At 33.0% G+C, this 17257-nt stretch overlaps 1 protein-coding gene across 3 annotated transcripts in view; it reads right to left on the reverse strand.

The window, feature by feature from the left end:
• The window catches only part of EDIL3 (EGF like and discoidin domains 3), a 408087-nt gene that overhangs the window by 258952 nt on the left and 131878 nt on the right, over positions 1–17257 (reverse strand). For 2 of the 3 annotated variants that reach the window (XM_077759157.1, XM_077759175.1), the window contains exon 3: positions 7563–7592. The exons of the other annotated variant lie outside the window; for it this stretch is intronic. In XM_077759157.1, coding sequence (XP_077615283.1) covers positions 7563–7592 — 30 coding nt within the window. The remainder of the gene's footprint in view (positions 1–7562; positions 7593–17257) is intronic. 3 annotated transcript variants of the gene reach the window in all.

Raw genomic sequence — 17257 nt, forward strand, 5'->3', positions numbered from 1 at the left:
ACAAGAGAAACCAGTTTGAAAACGAAGATAAATTTTATACCACAGAAGACAGAACAAAAAGATGGGGAAAGAAAAAAAAAAACAACTAGATTTTTAGTGACATCATTGGGCTACTCATTATCAATTCTGTGTGAGCTAATAAAATCCCTTATTATTCAAGTAACATTGAATTGAATTTCTATTACAACCAAAAGCATGTCACACAATAACTTTTTTGAATGCATGCATTGGTATATATTAACATGTACCACTGAAGAAATGATATCTTCAAGTTATACTATGAGGGATTTTTGCTATGTATTTCTTGACAATATTTTAACTTTATTTCAAATCCAGATTCATATTTTGGGGGCAATGATAATAAATTATATAACTGCATCTATATTCACAGATTTATAAATGTATTATTTTGCCCCTTTGTGATAATTTAATTCTTAAACTTGTTTTAAAAAAAAGATATGGAGTAGATAACCTTCCAAATTCTCTACTGGTATCATTATCATATACTACAGTGAAGTTTATCTTAGTGAAAAAATGAAGAAAACACTATCTACATAAAAGAGGTTTAAATAACAACTAATTTTTCTCACAGTTCAATATCACTATCTATCGATAAGAAAGTTTTGTCTTATATAAAAAAAAGCAGCTTTATTTGGACACTTCATTAATGCCTCAGTAAACTGGACAAAGCCAAATCTTTAGAAGCACTGATTTCTTCTTTATTCCACTGAAAATATGCAAATAAAGACTTCTGGTTTTTAGAGATCATAGCAATAAACTTTTTTGGTTTTTATATATAAGTTTTTAATATTTAAGCCTGCTTAGCATATCTTTATGAACAAGAATATACTTGATAAAATAATTAGTATAGTTGCTCCAGGCACTAGAGGGAAAATATGACCATATAAAAAAGGAGAAAATTTGTAACAAATGTAAGGCGAACAAAAAAGAGAATGTAAAGCTCTATTTCAGACCCCAAGGAAATAAAGTGCTAAGATCAGAATGCAAAAGCAACCCTTGTTCATTAGAGAATAATATGGTAGGATATTATTCCTTTTCAAAATGCATGAGTTGTAGAGTAATTGAGCATAGTCAGCCATGCAGAATTAAATTTCATAAGAAAACAGGAAAGAGATCTAAAAGAAATCTATAGCATAGTTAAGAAAATCACAAAATTCACCATATACAGCAGGAAAGCATTCATATGGCCAAAATTATTTCAAAAATTAAGAAAAATATGTTATCATTTGTGTATTGTGTTTAGCTACACAGATACATAACATTTGTTTATATATATAAACATATATACATACACATGGTTTATCTATATAAGCATATATGTGGTTTATGCATCAGAGCATAAATATATATTTGTAGATATAAAACTATAGTTATAAATTTTTATACTGCTACGCCAGTGTTCTATTATGTATATAGATAATTAGTGTTCTTGGGTGTACTTCCTCAGTGACGAAACTGGTCTTTTGAAAGATTAAACATATTGGGTGGCTCAGTTAGTTAAAGTCTGACTCTTGATTCGGCTCATGTCATGATCTCACAGTTTGTGAGATTGAGACACGTATCGACTGCACTGAGAGCACAGAGACTGCTTGGGATTTTCTCTCTCCCTCTCTTCCCCTTGCCCCACTTCTCAAATATATAAATAAGCATTAAAAAAGAAAGATTAAACATATTAAAATATTTAGAAGGAAGCAGTGAAAATGATGATGCCTTGGTGTGCTCAATCACTACTGTCTTCATCTCTGATGGGCATCACAGAGGTTGCAGTAAGTTTATTATAAACTACTGTGTCCAGGAAGTAATGTCTATCATCACTACCAAGTGGGATGATATTAATAGGCCACAAATGGAGTTTTACATTTAAGTAAATTATGAAATTTTAACTTTATAAAAGTATAAAAACAGTATGGCTTTTGTAGTTTAGTGTTTAAAACAGCTGACTGCGAAAAAGATTTTATCTTTTACAATTCAGTGAAAATTCCATATTTTCTAATTATAATTTTCTGTCATTATGAGTTAGCTCAGTATTAATAGCTATTTTTATATAAGCACAAACCCAGTCCCCTTTTTTAATATAAAAAAAGGACAAAGCAATTAAAAATCTCTCCTTAGGCAAGAGAAGAAAAAAATTAAGCTTTGTTTCTGAGGTGACAGGAACAAAAACAGTAAGCTGTGATTTTAATTTTAGCTTCTGTTCTATGGTAGAGCTACAAGATCTCCACTTTGTCATTTTTTGACTGATTTTGATCCCATTCAATAACATTTTTCATTGTGGCTCTATTGTTATTCTTATAATGATTTCATCAATTTGATGAATAAATGGTATTTTGTAGAGAGGTAAAATAACAGCTAATAAGACAAAATAAATTAAGAGGAATGAGGAAATTTATGTGAGAATAAGCTTGATTTAATATACTTTACAGTTAGTAAATTAAATTTTATATACATTACCCCATTTGTAGCAGTCAATTTTCTAGTGTAAATGTCTTAATATTTTAAAGGACATAGAAAAACATATTGGTATAATCAGTTTATAAAGCCTCTCCTTATTATGAAATTTAAATAAAAGATAAATGAAAATTGGATTTGTGCAACAGAGTGGGAAGCAGTCACTGATGTAACTTTATTAAAAACTGTTATTTTATGAACTTTAATCTAAATATTATGTATCACCTTTCAAAAGCTGTAAACTGATTTCATTTCAAAGTTATAAACTGATCTGTATTTCGCATACAGATACACACACACACACACACACACACACACACACACACACATTCTTAAAGTTAGCAAATCATTGTTTTTGAAGGCATATTTATCAGGCCAGTGTCTGATGAATATAGTACTACACTTCTGAAACTATAAAGGAATAATTTATTTTACCTTGTCAGGACAAGATTCTGAAGGAAATTTCAAAAGAGAGCTTCCAAAAACTCTGGGAAACAGTAACATAATCGGCTAGCATACATCACCTCTAAAGCTGACTCCTTTAAAGGTACCGTATCTTCTGGCCACTCTAAAAACACGAATCTCACTAGTTTGTAATTAGATCTTGGCATATAACCTAGTTTGAAGAACTATTTTTTTTTTAAGTTCATAGATTTCCTTATACTTATTGAAATAAGATGTTTAAATATCTGAACATAAGATTCAACGAAGATAAATAAAAGGAGCTTTCAGGAATTCCTGAAACAGGTGTTAGTGAAACCTCCCTAGTAACTCAGATGCTACAATACATGTTCTTCTAGGTTAACGCATCCCATCAGAACACTCAGGCTGAATGATTACCAAGCGGATGTTTTACATTCAATAACAGGACATATCCCCATGAGGAGACACGCAGATGTGATGGATTACACATCCCCTTCACTAAATAACACACAAAAAAAGCAGTTATTTTAAGCACTTACTTTTTTGTGTGGCAATTTAGAAGTTCAAATAAGAGCAATTAGGGATATTTGAAAAAATAACAAAAAACAGGATAAAGGCTAAAAATATTATAAGTAGATTTATATGGGAATATAGGCTCAAATAGGCTCTATCGTAAAGAGAAAAGCCCATATCATTTTGTAGCATTATAATGTAAGTAAAATGCTATCTAATATCTTATTCATTTTCTGAGTATATTATCTATCTTTCTGATTTTTTTCATATAAGATGTTATTTGAGATAGAAACCTATTTCTCTCAGTTTAGAAATAATTCTGAACTATAAGAATTTGTTACATTATAGAATTATAATTAATCTAATGTGTGTACCTGTGGGGTAAAAGTAACTTAGATTTGTTATACAATATCCATACATCATATTTTTTTAATGTTTATTTATATTTGAGACAGACAGTGTGAGCAGAGGAGTGGCAGAGGGAGAAGGACACACAAAATCCAAAACAGACTCCGGCTGAGCTGTCAGCACAGAGCCCCATGCAGGGCTTGAACTCATGAACTGAGACCATGGCCAGACCCACAGTCAGAAGCTCTACTGACTAGGCCACCCAGGCACTCCAAAAAACATTTAATAAATAGTATCAGTCCATAGTAGTATCTCCTAGGGACCTACAATGATAAATCATGTATAGTTTTGCTTAAAATAAGAATTATTCTTAATTCATAATTCTTACATTAATAACTAACAGACAAGAACCTGTGATGCACACGTTTACTTTATTATTTCTTCTCCTGTTGAATCTTGAGGAGTAGCAGATGTCCTAACAAAACATTAAAATTATTTAATTTAAAGGAATAAAATAATGTATTTGAAAGAGTTACTATCCAATTATGCTATGAATCTGATCTGAAGAAAGAATATGAGGCTGATAAGGATATCGAAAATAGCATGTGGATAGCTAAAACATGGAAAGAGCCTAAGTGTCCATCAACAGATGAATGGATCAAGAAGATGTGGTTTATCTATACCATGGAATACTACATGGCAATGAGAAACAATGAAATCTGGCCATGTGTAGCAACATGGATGGACCTTGAGGGTGTTATGCTGAGCGAAATAAGTCAGGCAGAGAAGGACAAATATCATATGTTTGCACGTATAGGAGGATTAGGAGGAACTTGACGGAGGAACAAGGGGGAGAAGAAGGGTGGAAATGGTGGGGGAAAGGGAGAGAGGCAAACCATGAGAGACTCTTGAATGCTGACAAAAACTGAGGACTGATGGATGTGGGGGGGAGGAGGAGGGATGGGCATGGAGGAGGGCACTTTGGGGATGAGCACTGAGTGTTATGTGGAAACTAATTTGACAATAAACTATTTGTAAAAAAAAAAAAAAAAAGAAAAGAAAATAGCATGTGGGAACATATAAAAGTTTAATTCAGGTAAAATTTGGGGGACAAATAAATGACTGCATTTCATTGATAATTTAAATAGTCTGAAGAAATACCAGGAAAGATAAATAAAGGACTTTAAAATGAATGTGAGCTTAGAAAAGATTATTCTAGATAACTTCTGTTAACGGAGAAGAGTAGAAACAGAATTATTAACCATATATGAGATAAATATATTTTGAATAACAGTTTTAAATAAAAGATATATTTCGATAAATACTACTAAAAAAGACAAATAAACAGATAATAAATATTCACTTAAGAAAAAAACTGTTGAAAATGATGGCAAAAGGTAACAAAAAAGACTAAAATAATAATAATAATAATCGACCTTCCATTTTCTTTATAAAATAATGTTTTAGAAATCTCATAATACTTTGTCAAAAGTTTTANATTATATACTTTGATAAAATTAAAAGGAAAACATTTAATTCCCACTGGAAGTTTTTACAAAGAAGGAGTGCCTGCCTTCCTAAATGACAAATTTTTTCAATGCTAATCTGTATGTGAAATTATTTAGTTAAAATACTCCTTAAGAGTACATTCGTTTTATATTAAAAGTCTGTGCTAAAATCACAACAAAACTATTTGGTCATATCTGAAGACAAAAATATTTTTATATCATAATTTAATCTATGATTTTCGTTTCACTTAAGAGTAAAATAGATGTCTGGAGAAAAAAACATTCAGTTGCATTTACCAAAAGACTTTCTTGGTAGGCAGATAAACTATTAAAATGACCTTAGAATAAGAAAATTACACCAAGACCCAGTTATATTATACTTAAATATAATTCACATTAGGTTAAAATTAATCTTCATCATGCAAAATTAATAATCTTTTGCAATGATACCAAAATTGTTTGGTAGGCAAAAGAGCAAGGCATGGGATGATTAGAAGGAAGAGGGATTAGGGTGGGCTAGGAAAGCACTGGGGCTCCTAGGACTGATAGAAATAGAAAACTCAACTAAGACTGAGAAATGAAGTCTTTGGGCAGCCCTGTAAACACTAATGCCTCATGTAAGGGCAAACATAAGTCAGAAACTAGGAAAAGGAGTCACATCAACAGATGAGTTTGCTATTGAGTCATGTGATTAGGTTGCTCCTAAGAAGAGGATACACAGCACTGACTAGACTGGGAGAAAATGATAGGGAGCTCCTATCCAAATCAGACTACAACCTAATGATATTATGAAAATGAAATCTTTGAGAGTTTATCTAATTTTGTGATTCCATTCTTAAGGGAAGTGATATCATAATGAGTATCCTACAATAAGGTATCCTTGGGGTTTATCAAAGATATTTGCTAGATGCCTATTCCCTTTCCTTCCGTTGAATTTTTGATCTTCCGATTTTACTCTTAAAGGTAAAAATGCCCACCCACCCACCTTTGGAGGAAGGTAGAAATCAGGAAGTCTCATACTAGTTGAAATAAATTATGTCTATGAGTCAAAATGACCCTATCTTGTACCTTAGTTCCAATAATTGGGCTAGATCCCCCCCACCCCCAACCTTCCTAAACAATTAAGTTGCTTTTTGTTCACTGGTTTCAGTAATCACTTCCTGCTCTTGTCTCTCAGGCCTAACTCGTTTCCTCAATTACTTGGCTAAGAAGGAATATTGGATTGGGATCTGCTTTTCCTCTTCAGACAAGCCTCTAACCCCTACATCTCAGGAGCTTGACTCCCTTTTCCTGATGTTGCTGATCTGCCAGACTGGGTCTCTTATTTACTGCTAATCACAAGAGCTGTGCTGCCCACTTTATCCCTATAAATGTGCCTGGTGTTTAGGCTCTGGCATTTCTCTTTGATCCATCCCATTGTCCTGAAACCAAGTTGGAAATACAATGCCTTCTCTTCCATTAGCATTCTTCATCATAGTTACCATGAAGTACTATCTTACACAGAGTTTCTATGAAATAGTAACTACTTCAAACCTGAGCCTTGATAAATGCTGAGTAACTGGATGAGGAGCAGAGTAATGATGCCAGATTTCAGTATCATTGATTTATAACTGTAAAATTTTGGTTTTAAATAAAGTGAGTGTTTGAGGCAACAATGTGGTTTTTCCCCTTAAACTTAAATGAATAGCATGTTCAGTGTCAGTTATATATTTGATAATGCAATATTCTATCATGGAAGGTCATATTTCTGAAAGTATCTTTTATCATTTTCCTCTTTTTTAATTCTCCTCATTTTATTATTTTTTGTCATTTTTCTTAATGTTTTTAGTTTCTCATTTTCCTTATATATATTTTTTAGCATTTATTTGGGGGAAAGCATGAGAGGGAGAGGGGCAAAGAGAGGGGAGCAAGGGATCCCAAGTGGGATCTGCACTAGTCACACCAGTGAGCTCAAGGTGGGGACTGGACTCAGAAACCATGAGATCATGACCTGAGATGAACTTGGGCACTCAACCGACTGAACCACCCAGGTGCCCTCCATTTTTCTTATTCTTTAATCTTGATGTGATATTTTACATTATGTTTTCCTCTGTGACAGTTCTTTTCTCTTTGTATTTAAAGCTTAATACCAACATCATTTAATCTGGGACACAATGATGGGTCCAAGAAATTAAAAAAAAAAAAAAATCAGTAAATAAAACTGTGCTAGTTGCCTGGTAGAAATCTGAAAAAAATACATACTTCAAAGGGTGAAGGGCCTATTGTTAATGGTCTTAAGTTATATACAAATAGGAACCTTACCTGCTGACGTTGGCTCTTCTTCATCTGATGCTATGATAAGAGGAAAAGAGGTGAGGACAGGGAGAGGGTGTGGGTGGGGTGTGGGTGGGAAGAGAAAGAGAGAGAGAGAGAGATTGAAATTGAACATAAATATATTTTGCATTTTCAAAGACTACAAGCCCCTGATTTGTAATTTTGTGAATACATCAGAAATCTGTCATGAGACAATTGGATCATGACAAATTAATGGAAATTTACATTAAAAGAACATTTATATACTTCTAACCTCTAAGATATGTTTTTATTAGAAAAGACTACTCAGTTGTCTGAATTTGCTTTTCCCTTCCTTTCTGCAAACAAGACCGACTTTATTTAGTTTGAGTGTAAAATATTATAATTCTCATAAATAATATTATTTGAAAATATAAATTGTGTATAACATGAATATCCCACCATCACCACTTTGTGGGAATTTTCTATTAGCAAAGAGGAATTAAAATGCATTAAAATTTTGTTCCATGAAGTAGAAGGTATAAATAAGATAAAGGTTATACACAAACACACTCAACTCACAGGTACCACATGCTTTAAGATTCAGAAGTGGTGATTCTGTGGTAGGCACACATGAACCTGCATTTTAAAGGGTGACCCTGAATGGTTTTGAGACATGTGTTCTACAGCCCACACAAGGATAGACATGGATATTATAAAAGAAGAGGCCACAATATGAAAATACACCTATATGCTAAAGCAGTGGTTCACAACCATGAATCTATATTAGAAAGTCACACTCTGGGCCCGAGCTCAAACCAATTAAGTCAGAACCTCTGTCAATGGTACTAACTACCAGGTTTGAAACATCACTAAATAATACCAATATAAGATAACATGAACTGTAACTCAAAGTGTGAATCAATCTGATTCCTGTTTTAAAAGGGAGAACTTTTTAAAAGCAGTCAGACTCCAAGGGTAATAATCCACTATTATGCTTCTGTGGAGGATGGAGCACAGTGGTTACAAGAGTGAAAACAAGAGTTTACCTGAAATTGTTTCACAGGTTTGCCTAGAATCCACCTCTTCACCTTTATACTAACAGACACACTCTGTGAGGAGGTATTTCTGCTCTGTGCACAAGTGCAGCTTACCTCGAATATTACCGTTGAATTATATGACACTAGCCGGTACTATTTCATTTGATTCATGAAGTTCTAACATAAAAATTTACTCAACTGAATTGCTTATAAAGGAGCTTTGTTCCCAGGTGATTCTTTAATCAAGGTATCACTGTGTTACCAAGGAGCAGTTTCCCGTGTTTTCCGTTAAGGTTACATCTGCACAGAGTACACCTTAGACAAGGTTACTTTGTGTCCTAACAGTATTTTCCTCTCACCGTTTGGCTTGTCTCCTTGGCACACAGAGGAACGGAGAGAGCAAACAGAGTTGGCGTGCATGGGGTGGAGAACATAGATATTTAAAAAAACATTTGTTGCTTTATGTCCAAAATATATCATAACATATTCAAAGAGGGAAACTGTCAATAGCTTCTAGGAATTCCCTTTTAGGAAAATACCATAAAGCCTTGTAGAAGCACTGACGTAGCTGGTCATTGTTGGTAAAAATCTGGATATTCAAAGTGGGGAAAAAAAGCACTTACGGCTGGTCACTTTACGTGTGTGAACTGTATAAAGCTATGATGAGATGAAAATGACTCATGTTTGATAGATGAAGATCCAGAGGTTCAGAGTGACTGAGCAATTTGTCTAAGGTCAATTTGAATTTCAGCTCATGTCAGAGTGACTTTCAAACCAAACTTTTCCCACTATGCCTGTCTCCCAACGTGTTGATTGAATATCCTCTAAGAGAGAGAGGGAAAGGAGGGGAAAGAGTCATGAAATGAGGACTGGCTAGATTTCTGATAATCTTACTTGGACGGAAGCATAAGGGAGAAAAAATATGGATGTAGGGACCAGGAAATTTCCTTAGGTCTCTTATAATCTAGGGATAGATACAGGCAGGTGAGATTCCCATATATGCAGTTGAACTATCCTAAGGATGTGATTCCTAAGGAAGAGAGATTACAAATGCTAAGATTTTATCCCTCCATTATATATGGATAAACAAGACATTTTAGAAAATAACTAGCCAGCATTGAAGCAAAGACAATTCCAAATTTACAAAAGTCATGGTAATTAGAATGTCTTAAAACCAAAGCCTCTGTGCTAAGCAGTACACTAACCTACACTTAAGCTTGTAATACCTGAAAACACCTTTGTTTCAGAGAGATAATCCCAAGCAGGCTCTGTGCTGACAGAACCTCACAAACCATGAGATCATGACCTGAACTGAAACCGAGAGTTAGACACTTGATCAACTGAGCCACCCAGGTGACCACAGAAACAATTCTGTACCCAATATGACTCAGCCATCAAATATAAATAGCTCATTATGAATGAAATAAAATATAATTCTTAGCATATTATAATCTATTTTGCATATAGATATTACTCAATTCATATTGACTTACAGATCATTTTGTTTGCTATATTATAAATCTAGTTAATTATGTACCAAATATGCTCTGCAAGTTTGCAATTATCACTGTATTTCATTATTTCCATAAACAAAGAAATAATATATATTTTCTGACAATGCTTTAGATTTTATTCAACTTCAATGATGTAAAAATAACAACGATATTTATGTATGATTATTCATGCTTGTCCAGATGTTTAATGCTGTGTGTGTGTGTGTGTATGTGTGTGTGATTATTAAGGCAAAGAAGAGTAAATTATCACTTCAAATTTGTCAACTCAATCACTTAAACAAGTTGTAGAGCTGTTTCTGGAAGTATTCAAAAATGTTTTTAGAGACAGATTTTGGTTTATATGGTTTCTCTTTTATTGTTTCTTCATGTGTGTTCTATTTTGTTTTCTTTTGTTTTGCTTTTTGGCCACTGCCCCAAAGAGAATATGTCCCAAGACTTAAAAGTCACCATTAGCAACTTCTTTGTGAAAATATGAAGAGAATGTTATTCCCTCCTGGCCAAAAAGTTCAGACAGTAAATGATTTGGTCAGTTCTACACTCTCAGAACTGAAGAATATTTTGATCACAATGAGAAACAACAGACAATGTGTTTGTGTTTGCATTAAAAGTGCCCAGAGAATTACGAAGTCTTCTCTATTCTATCAGTCTTTCACATGCAATTTGATTCCTATGCTAAATTTGGAGAAAGTCATCTGCAGAGTTAATAATATAGAATGCATATAACTATGCACACAAGCAGTTAGTATGTAATTTATAACTGCATATTTATTAGTCTCTTCCATTAGACGAGGAGTTTCATAAGATCAGGGCTGAGACTATTTTGCTCACCATTATAACTAGTTTTAGACTACTGTCTACAATGTTGTAGGTTCAACATTGTCAAAAGAAAGAAAGAAAGAAAATATGGTAAGTATTTAATACAGTCCTCTGTGTTGCTCAATAAAATTCAGATGTTTCATTAAGCTACATTACTAGACTTACCAAAAAGAAAGCATTACATCTTCATTTATATTTTAGTTATATAGATCTATATACACTCATCTATATAGCTATATATAGTCATATAAATCAGATTTACTTTCTTGGGGCAGGCGAGGAAAAGAATAATAATTAAATTAAGACAACAGTTACTATAATTGCCATTTGATCATCTCATGAAAAAACAAATCTGTGATTTTAAACTAACTCAAGAAAGCATCAAAGTATAGCTTATTAATTAAAAAGATTCATTAAAATAGCACAAAATGCACTTTCTATGCTTAGTAGTGATATAGCTCACATGGGTTTCACAAGCTACTTATACAGTGAATCATGGTAATAGCAATTAGCAGTGCATTTGCAATTTTCTCATTTTAGGAAAGAGGTACAAATGGGAAAAATAATAAAAAAATGAATGGAAGCTTTAGTTTCATTTTTTACTACTGTGTTAAAAAATACATAATTTAGAAAACTAAACCAGAATATCAGGAAGCTGGGAAGTAATATGACTCATCTCCCAACCTGTATTAAAGAGACGTTGGGGACTTAATTAGGATACATTTTCCTACTTAGAGGAAGCACTAAAGATCTTTAGGTTGATTTGACATTACAAAGGAATATAATTCAAAATCTCCTGTATCTATTCAATTGTCCTCAAATATCTTTTGTTTATTCCATTTTCCCTCCCTCCCTCACCAAATTCATCCCATCCCTGTAGATTCAATTCAAATCTCACCATCCTCAATTCATTAGCATTTATTTCATTCTCCAGATTTGTGCAGTTGTCCCCTTTCATCCCTTAACTGACTTTTAAACTATAACCTAAAGCTGGTTTGAAACAAAATGGCAATATTTTCCAGTCTTGTTCCCAACCTGGACATTATCACTATCCTTCTTGTAGGCTAACAATTATGTTTTAATTTTGTATAGTGTACATAACTGGTACTGAGTAAATATTTTTGGAAAGCTATCTAATTTTAGAGATGAGAAAATGAATTCCATAAGTAAATATAATGGCTGTTTTTACAGTATCCTGAGTCATGTAAAGTAAGAATTGGTAATTTAAGTTATCCTAAGAAAATTCATGGATAAATGGAAAGAAGAAACTTGAAAGGGGTTAAGTAGATTAGCAGTTAATATGCATATGATTGCTCAGATTTATCAATTTCCAATAAAATTAATTCATAGTCTCTTTGAAAGTTTAATATAAGAGAGAGAGAGAGAGAAAACATTCTGCAATGAGAATGTTCTATAATGTGACTAGGGAAGCCATGCAGTGAAGGTTACCTGCACATCAAAAGTGACATTCAGATGGTCACAGCACCCACATTATTTTGCTTCACAGCAACTGACAGAAAGAAGCTGATACCATCAGGCTCTTGTTCTATGGATTTCTGCTTTATTTATGTGTGGGAAACTGCTCACTTCAACCCCAAGTCATTTCCAGAAGTCTGGACAAATGTGCTAATCCAAAAAGCAAATCTGTTAAAACCAAAAGAACAAAAAACTAAAGGGTACTGGATAGATCAGCAGTACTGAAACAAATCTCAGTGACAAAATCTACTTAAGGAAACCACAGAATCATTGCACATAAAATGTTAATGTCAGAAGAGATTTTGTGATTAAGGTGTTGGCAAAAAACAAAACCAAACCTTGTCCAAACGGGTTAAGGGTTGAATCAGGAATTAGAAGCATATTTATTAAAACATCTAAATTACCAACTAAAATCTTACCATAAAATGAATTTTTAAGTAAAAATCACATACATATGAATGCATATGTATTTACTTATAATATAAATAAAAAGGGGATTATACAACACATGGTTTCTACAATTTGCTTTTTTTCACTAGTATTTGCACATATTCTTCTATGTCAATATACTCAATGACTATAGCAGTATTTAATAATGTTTTATTTTAAGGATATATCATAATTTATTTAACTCTACTGAATGATATTTGGATGGATTCAGGGGTACCTCTCTTACAAATAATAATGCAATGAGTAATCAGACTCCTTGTGAATAGTAATAGAAACATGAAACAAAAATAAACGACCACATTTCATCAAATAAATAGGAGCTCATAATACTATACACAATATAAAATACTCACTTTTTATAAATAAGGTTTTTAAATGATCCTCTTTTATGCCGTCAGCCTATCTACAATGATACGCTTCTTAAATATATTGGACAGTATGATATTTGTGTCTTCTTCCTGTGAAAGTTACTCTCACAAAAAAGTTACCATTAATGATGACCATATAGAACTTCCAATGTCCTTTGTCCAAGTAGTACAAGACAGAGACACAAAAATGGCTGAGCTCTGGGCCTGGACAGATGCAGCCTTAGGGTTGAACACTAAGTATAATATTCTTATATAAGTAATATAAACCTCAATGTTTTAAGAAAAATAAATGGTGGCCGTTTGAAGACAGAAAATTACTTCATTATATTACAAAATCTTGGCATATAATGTGCGTGTATGTGTGTGTGCACAAGCAAATATTTAATATGTTACAGTTATTTCAAAAATGACATTTTACTACTTTTGAAATATGTGAAACCTTTTATCAAAATATTCCTTTTTCACTGCCTATATTACAAAGAGAAATTCATAAATTTTACGGTGACTTTGAAATGATGAGTTCTCAGAATATAGTTCCACATACTTGGCTTAATTAAAATATCTTCTCAAAAGATATCAAAAGATGAAGGGGGGGGAACAGTGGGCAGGTCTAATTTGAAGAGAGCTCAGATATCTCTGGCAGATCTATGTTTCTCTTTGGTTTAGGGGAACTACTGTTTTCACGTAGTTTGAACTCATCCCAAGAACACTAACTTTAAGAGATAATGCACAGCTTCGGCTTGCCGGTATATAACTCAACTAATCTAATGTGCCACTGACTTATTCTGCAGTCAGTTAATGACTGCTAATGAGGATTGTGTTTTCTCTGGCCCATTACAAAAGAAGGTAAAATTAAATGCACTCTTTTCAAAATCATTAGACTTCTTTAAAGAAAAATATGGTCAGTATATCCACATCCAGGGATTAATCAAATGACATTGACAATGTGATTTCCTCATCTACAAACCTGGTCTTCCTAGGCCAAATTTTTCCTTAATTGAAATGTCTTTAAAGAATTCAACTGTAAAAAAAGAAGTAGACAGGTCTAACTTTAAGAAAAGTAAATTGAATAAAGGTACAGGGCTATTTAGAGAAGGTCCAAGCCCCACTCCTCCTGTCTTGGAGGTTATTTTCAAGTTGCGAATGCATTACTGTTAATTAATAATACTATTAATTAATTAATAATTATAATTTAATAATAATAATTATTCAATAATTATTAAAAATTATTTAATTTTTAACTATTTAATAATTATTTAATAATATTTATTATTTAATACTTATTAAAATTATTATTTAATAATTATTAAAAATTATTAATTAAAAATAAATAATTATTTAATAATTTAATAATTTAATAATGCTATTAATTAATTAATTAAGTTACTATTAATTTTTACTCTACCAAACAAACAAACAAGCGAACAAAAGACAGCCAAGGAAATAGGCTATTCAGCAAAGAGGATGTAAGCAACTTTGAAAAAACAAAATTTTAAATCCAAACCAAACTAAAAAGTCACTTAGTCCAACTTGCCAACTGAAAATCTAACTATTCCTTCAAAACTTACAGTGGCAGGAAATTTATAATCTCACAAAGAAATATGTCACATTGCTCTCCCAGAGCTCTGGAAAACAATGGAATCATGTGGCTCTTTCTCTGACGTAACAGCCATTCAAATATCTGAAGACAGCAATCATATCCACCATAACTCTCTTCTTAACTGAGATAAACATCTCCACTTAGTTTCATATATCATGACCATGGTCTTCATTTTTTTAAGCTTCTCCTGATAAATTCAGATTTGTGAATGTATTTTGAAATACAGCAACAAGAATTAGAGCTCCAGATGACATATGACTAGGACAAAACACAATGGCCTTATTACTTGCCTTCTTAAGGCGGCTACATTACAACTAATAACACAACATTGTATTAGCTACTAAAAGAGTAAAGAATTAATTTCCTGTCCCTCCTTCTTCCAGCTCCACTGTATACCAATTACCAGAGTACTAGGAACTAAAAATCTTATCTTCTTCGTGTGTGAGAGAAAGAAGCCTGGGCAGGAGAAAAAATGGCAGGAGGACATGGGATAAAGGGAGTCATGTTTCAGGAGGTGGGGTCAAGGGAGAATTTGACTGGCTTAGCAGCAATGTTAAATGTATTTTAACAACAGGAAAACTTTTCGAACTAGCTTGAAAAGTATCTTCCAATCTCTTACTTTTTTCTAGCAAAGAATCTGATTTGCATGTACTTCATATATAATTGGTTAAGTCCGCAGCCAAGAAAACCAAACACTTGTCTTTACTGAAATAGTTTCCTTGGTGTCCAGCACTAGGTGTCCAACTAGGTGAATATAAATATTTTGTGGTTTCTCACTGGATTTTCCACATATCAGCTGACATTTACAGTCACAGAAGAGTATCTTGGAAACTGTCTTTAGACCTTTATAGTGTTTCCTCCAGCAATTAATTTCTGGTTAGAAATTCTAGGTTAGAAATTAGCACTAATTTCAGTAAATAAGCTACACATAGCTTTTTCCAAATCAACTATCTACCAGACCCAGTCTAAGTGAAAATAATCACAATAATTAATGAAATGAAAAAAAAAAAAAGACCTTGGAGATAGAATAAAAATGTAATAGAAAAAAATAGTGCAGTTTAATCCACAAAAGAAAAGCCTGAGGTATGTATGTATGTGTGTATATAATGTTTCAATAATATATTATCAAAAGAGATCACAGAATCGTGTTCTTGGGATAATTTTGTTAACAACATTGAAAACTATATAATAGGAATAGTTTCAGAGGACGTCTAGAGGCTCTACACAATACCATAGGTCCAAACTGCTGGCTCCCAATCGTCTTTAAAAAGACCAAATAGGGGCGCCTGGGTGGCTTAGTTGGTTAAGCATCCGACTTTCGCTTAGGTCATGATCTCGTGGTTCGTGGGTTCGTGGGTTCGAGCCCCGCGTCGGGCTCTGTGCTGACTGCCAGCTCAGAGCCTGGAGCTGTTTCAGTCTGTGACTCCCTCTCTCTCTGACCCTCCCCTGCTCATGCTGTCTCTCTCTCTCTCCTAGAAATGAATTAAAAAAATAAATAAATAAAAATAAAAAAATAAAAAGACCAAATAATCTGAGCAACAACTAATGCCAATTCTTCCACAAAATGTTCTCAAGTTTCTTATCTTTGTGTTTATCATTCTGCATTTTGCTTAAAATTTTCCCATACAATAACTTGGCTGGTGAAGTACACTTTCGTCCCAGCCCATTTTAAAAGCTATCTTAGCTGTCAAATCTGATCCCTGGGACTCAAAGTAACCTTTCCTCCTCTTGATACCTAGTTCACTTCATCCTCCTCCTATGGTGATTATTTACTGCATTTTTTAACAGCTACTGGTATGCATGTTTTATAATCCTTTCCCAAACGTAAGTATCTCAAGAGCAAGTTCTTTATTTTGGGGTCATAGACAAAGGAGAGATTAGCTTCAGGAGGTCAGGAATAGCTTTTGAAAGATGCTCAATAATATTTGTTAAATGAAAGATCTGAGTGCTTTTTTCTACTCTGTGGTTCAATCTTTATGCAAAGCCACAAAGAGCTTATCATTGATCTATCACATCTAAGAACCTAATATTAATATGCTACCATAAATTTCAACTTGGTATTTATAATGTCCTTACAGATTCCTATTTTGTACTCTTATAAAGAAAAATCAATTCGTAAGTTATTTGCTGTAAGCATAAGGAAAGCTATAGTCCTAAAAGGCCGACTCCTAATTATGCAAGCATTACTTACATTACTCATAATTTTTAAATAATAAAACATAAGGTTCTCTTTTTCCCATACCAAGTGAGGTAATTTGTCAAATTATATCTTGAAGGAAAGAAATTTTTGAAAAATTAAAAGCTGACAGCTAAATTGCCCCCAGTTTGCATATTCAAGCACAAGCAAGAAAAAATCCTGACATAAAAATAATAGATCAGGATTTATTGGACATCTCAATAATGTTATTAATGACTAAAATGATGGAAGAATATTCAGGAACTTAGTAGTCTGATTTCTTCA

The sequence above is a fragment of the Crocuta crocuta genome, unplaced genomic scaffold (assembly GCF_008692635.1).
Source record: "Crocuta crocuta isolate KB4526 unplaced genomic scaffold, BGI_CrCroc_1.0 scaffold770, whole genome shotgun sequence".
In the NCBI taxonomy this organism is placed as follows: domain Eukaryota; kingdom Metazoa; phylum Chordata; class Mammalia; order Carnivora; family Hyaenidae; genus Crocuta; species Crocuta crocuta.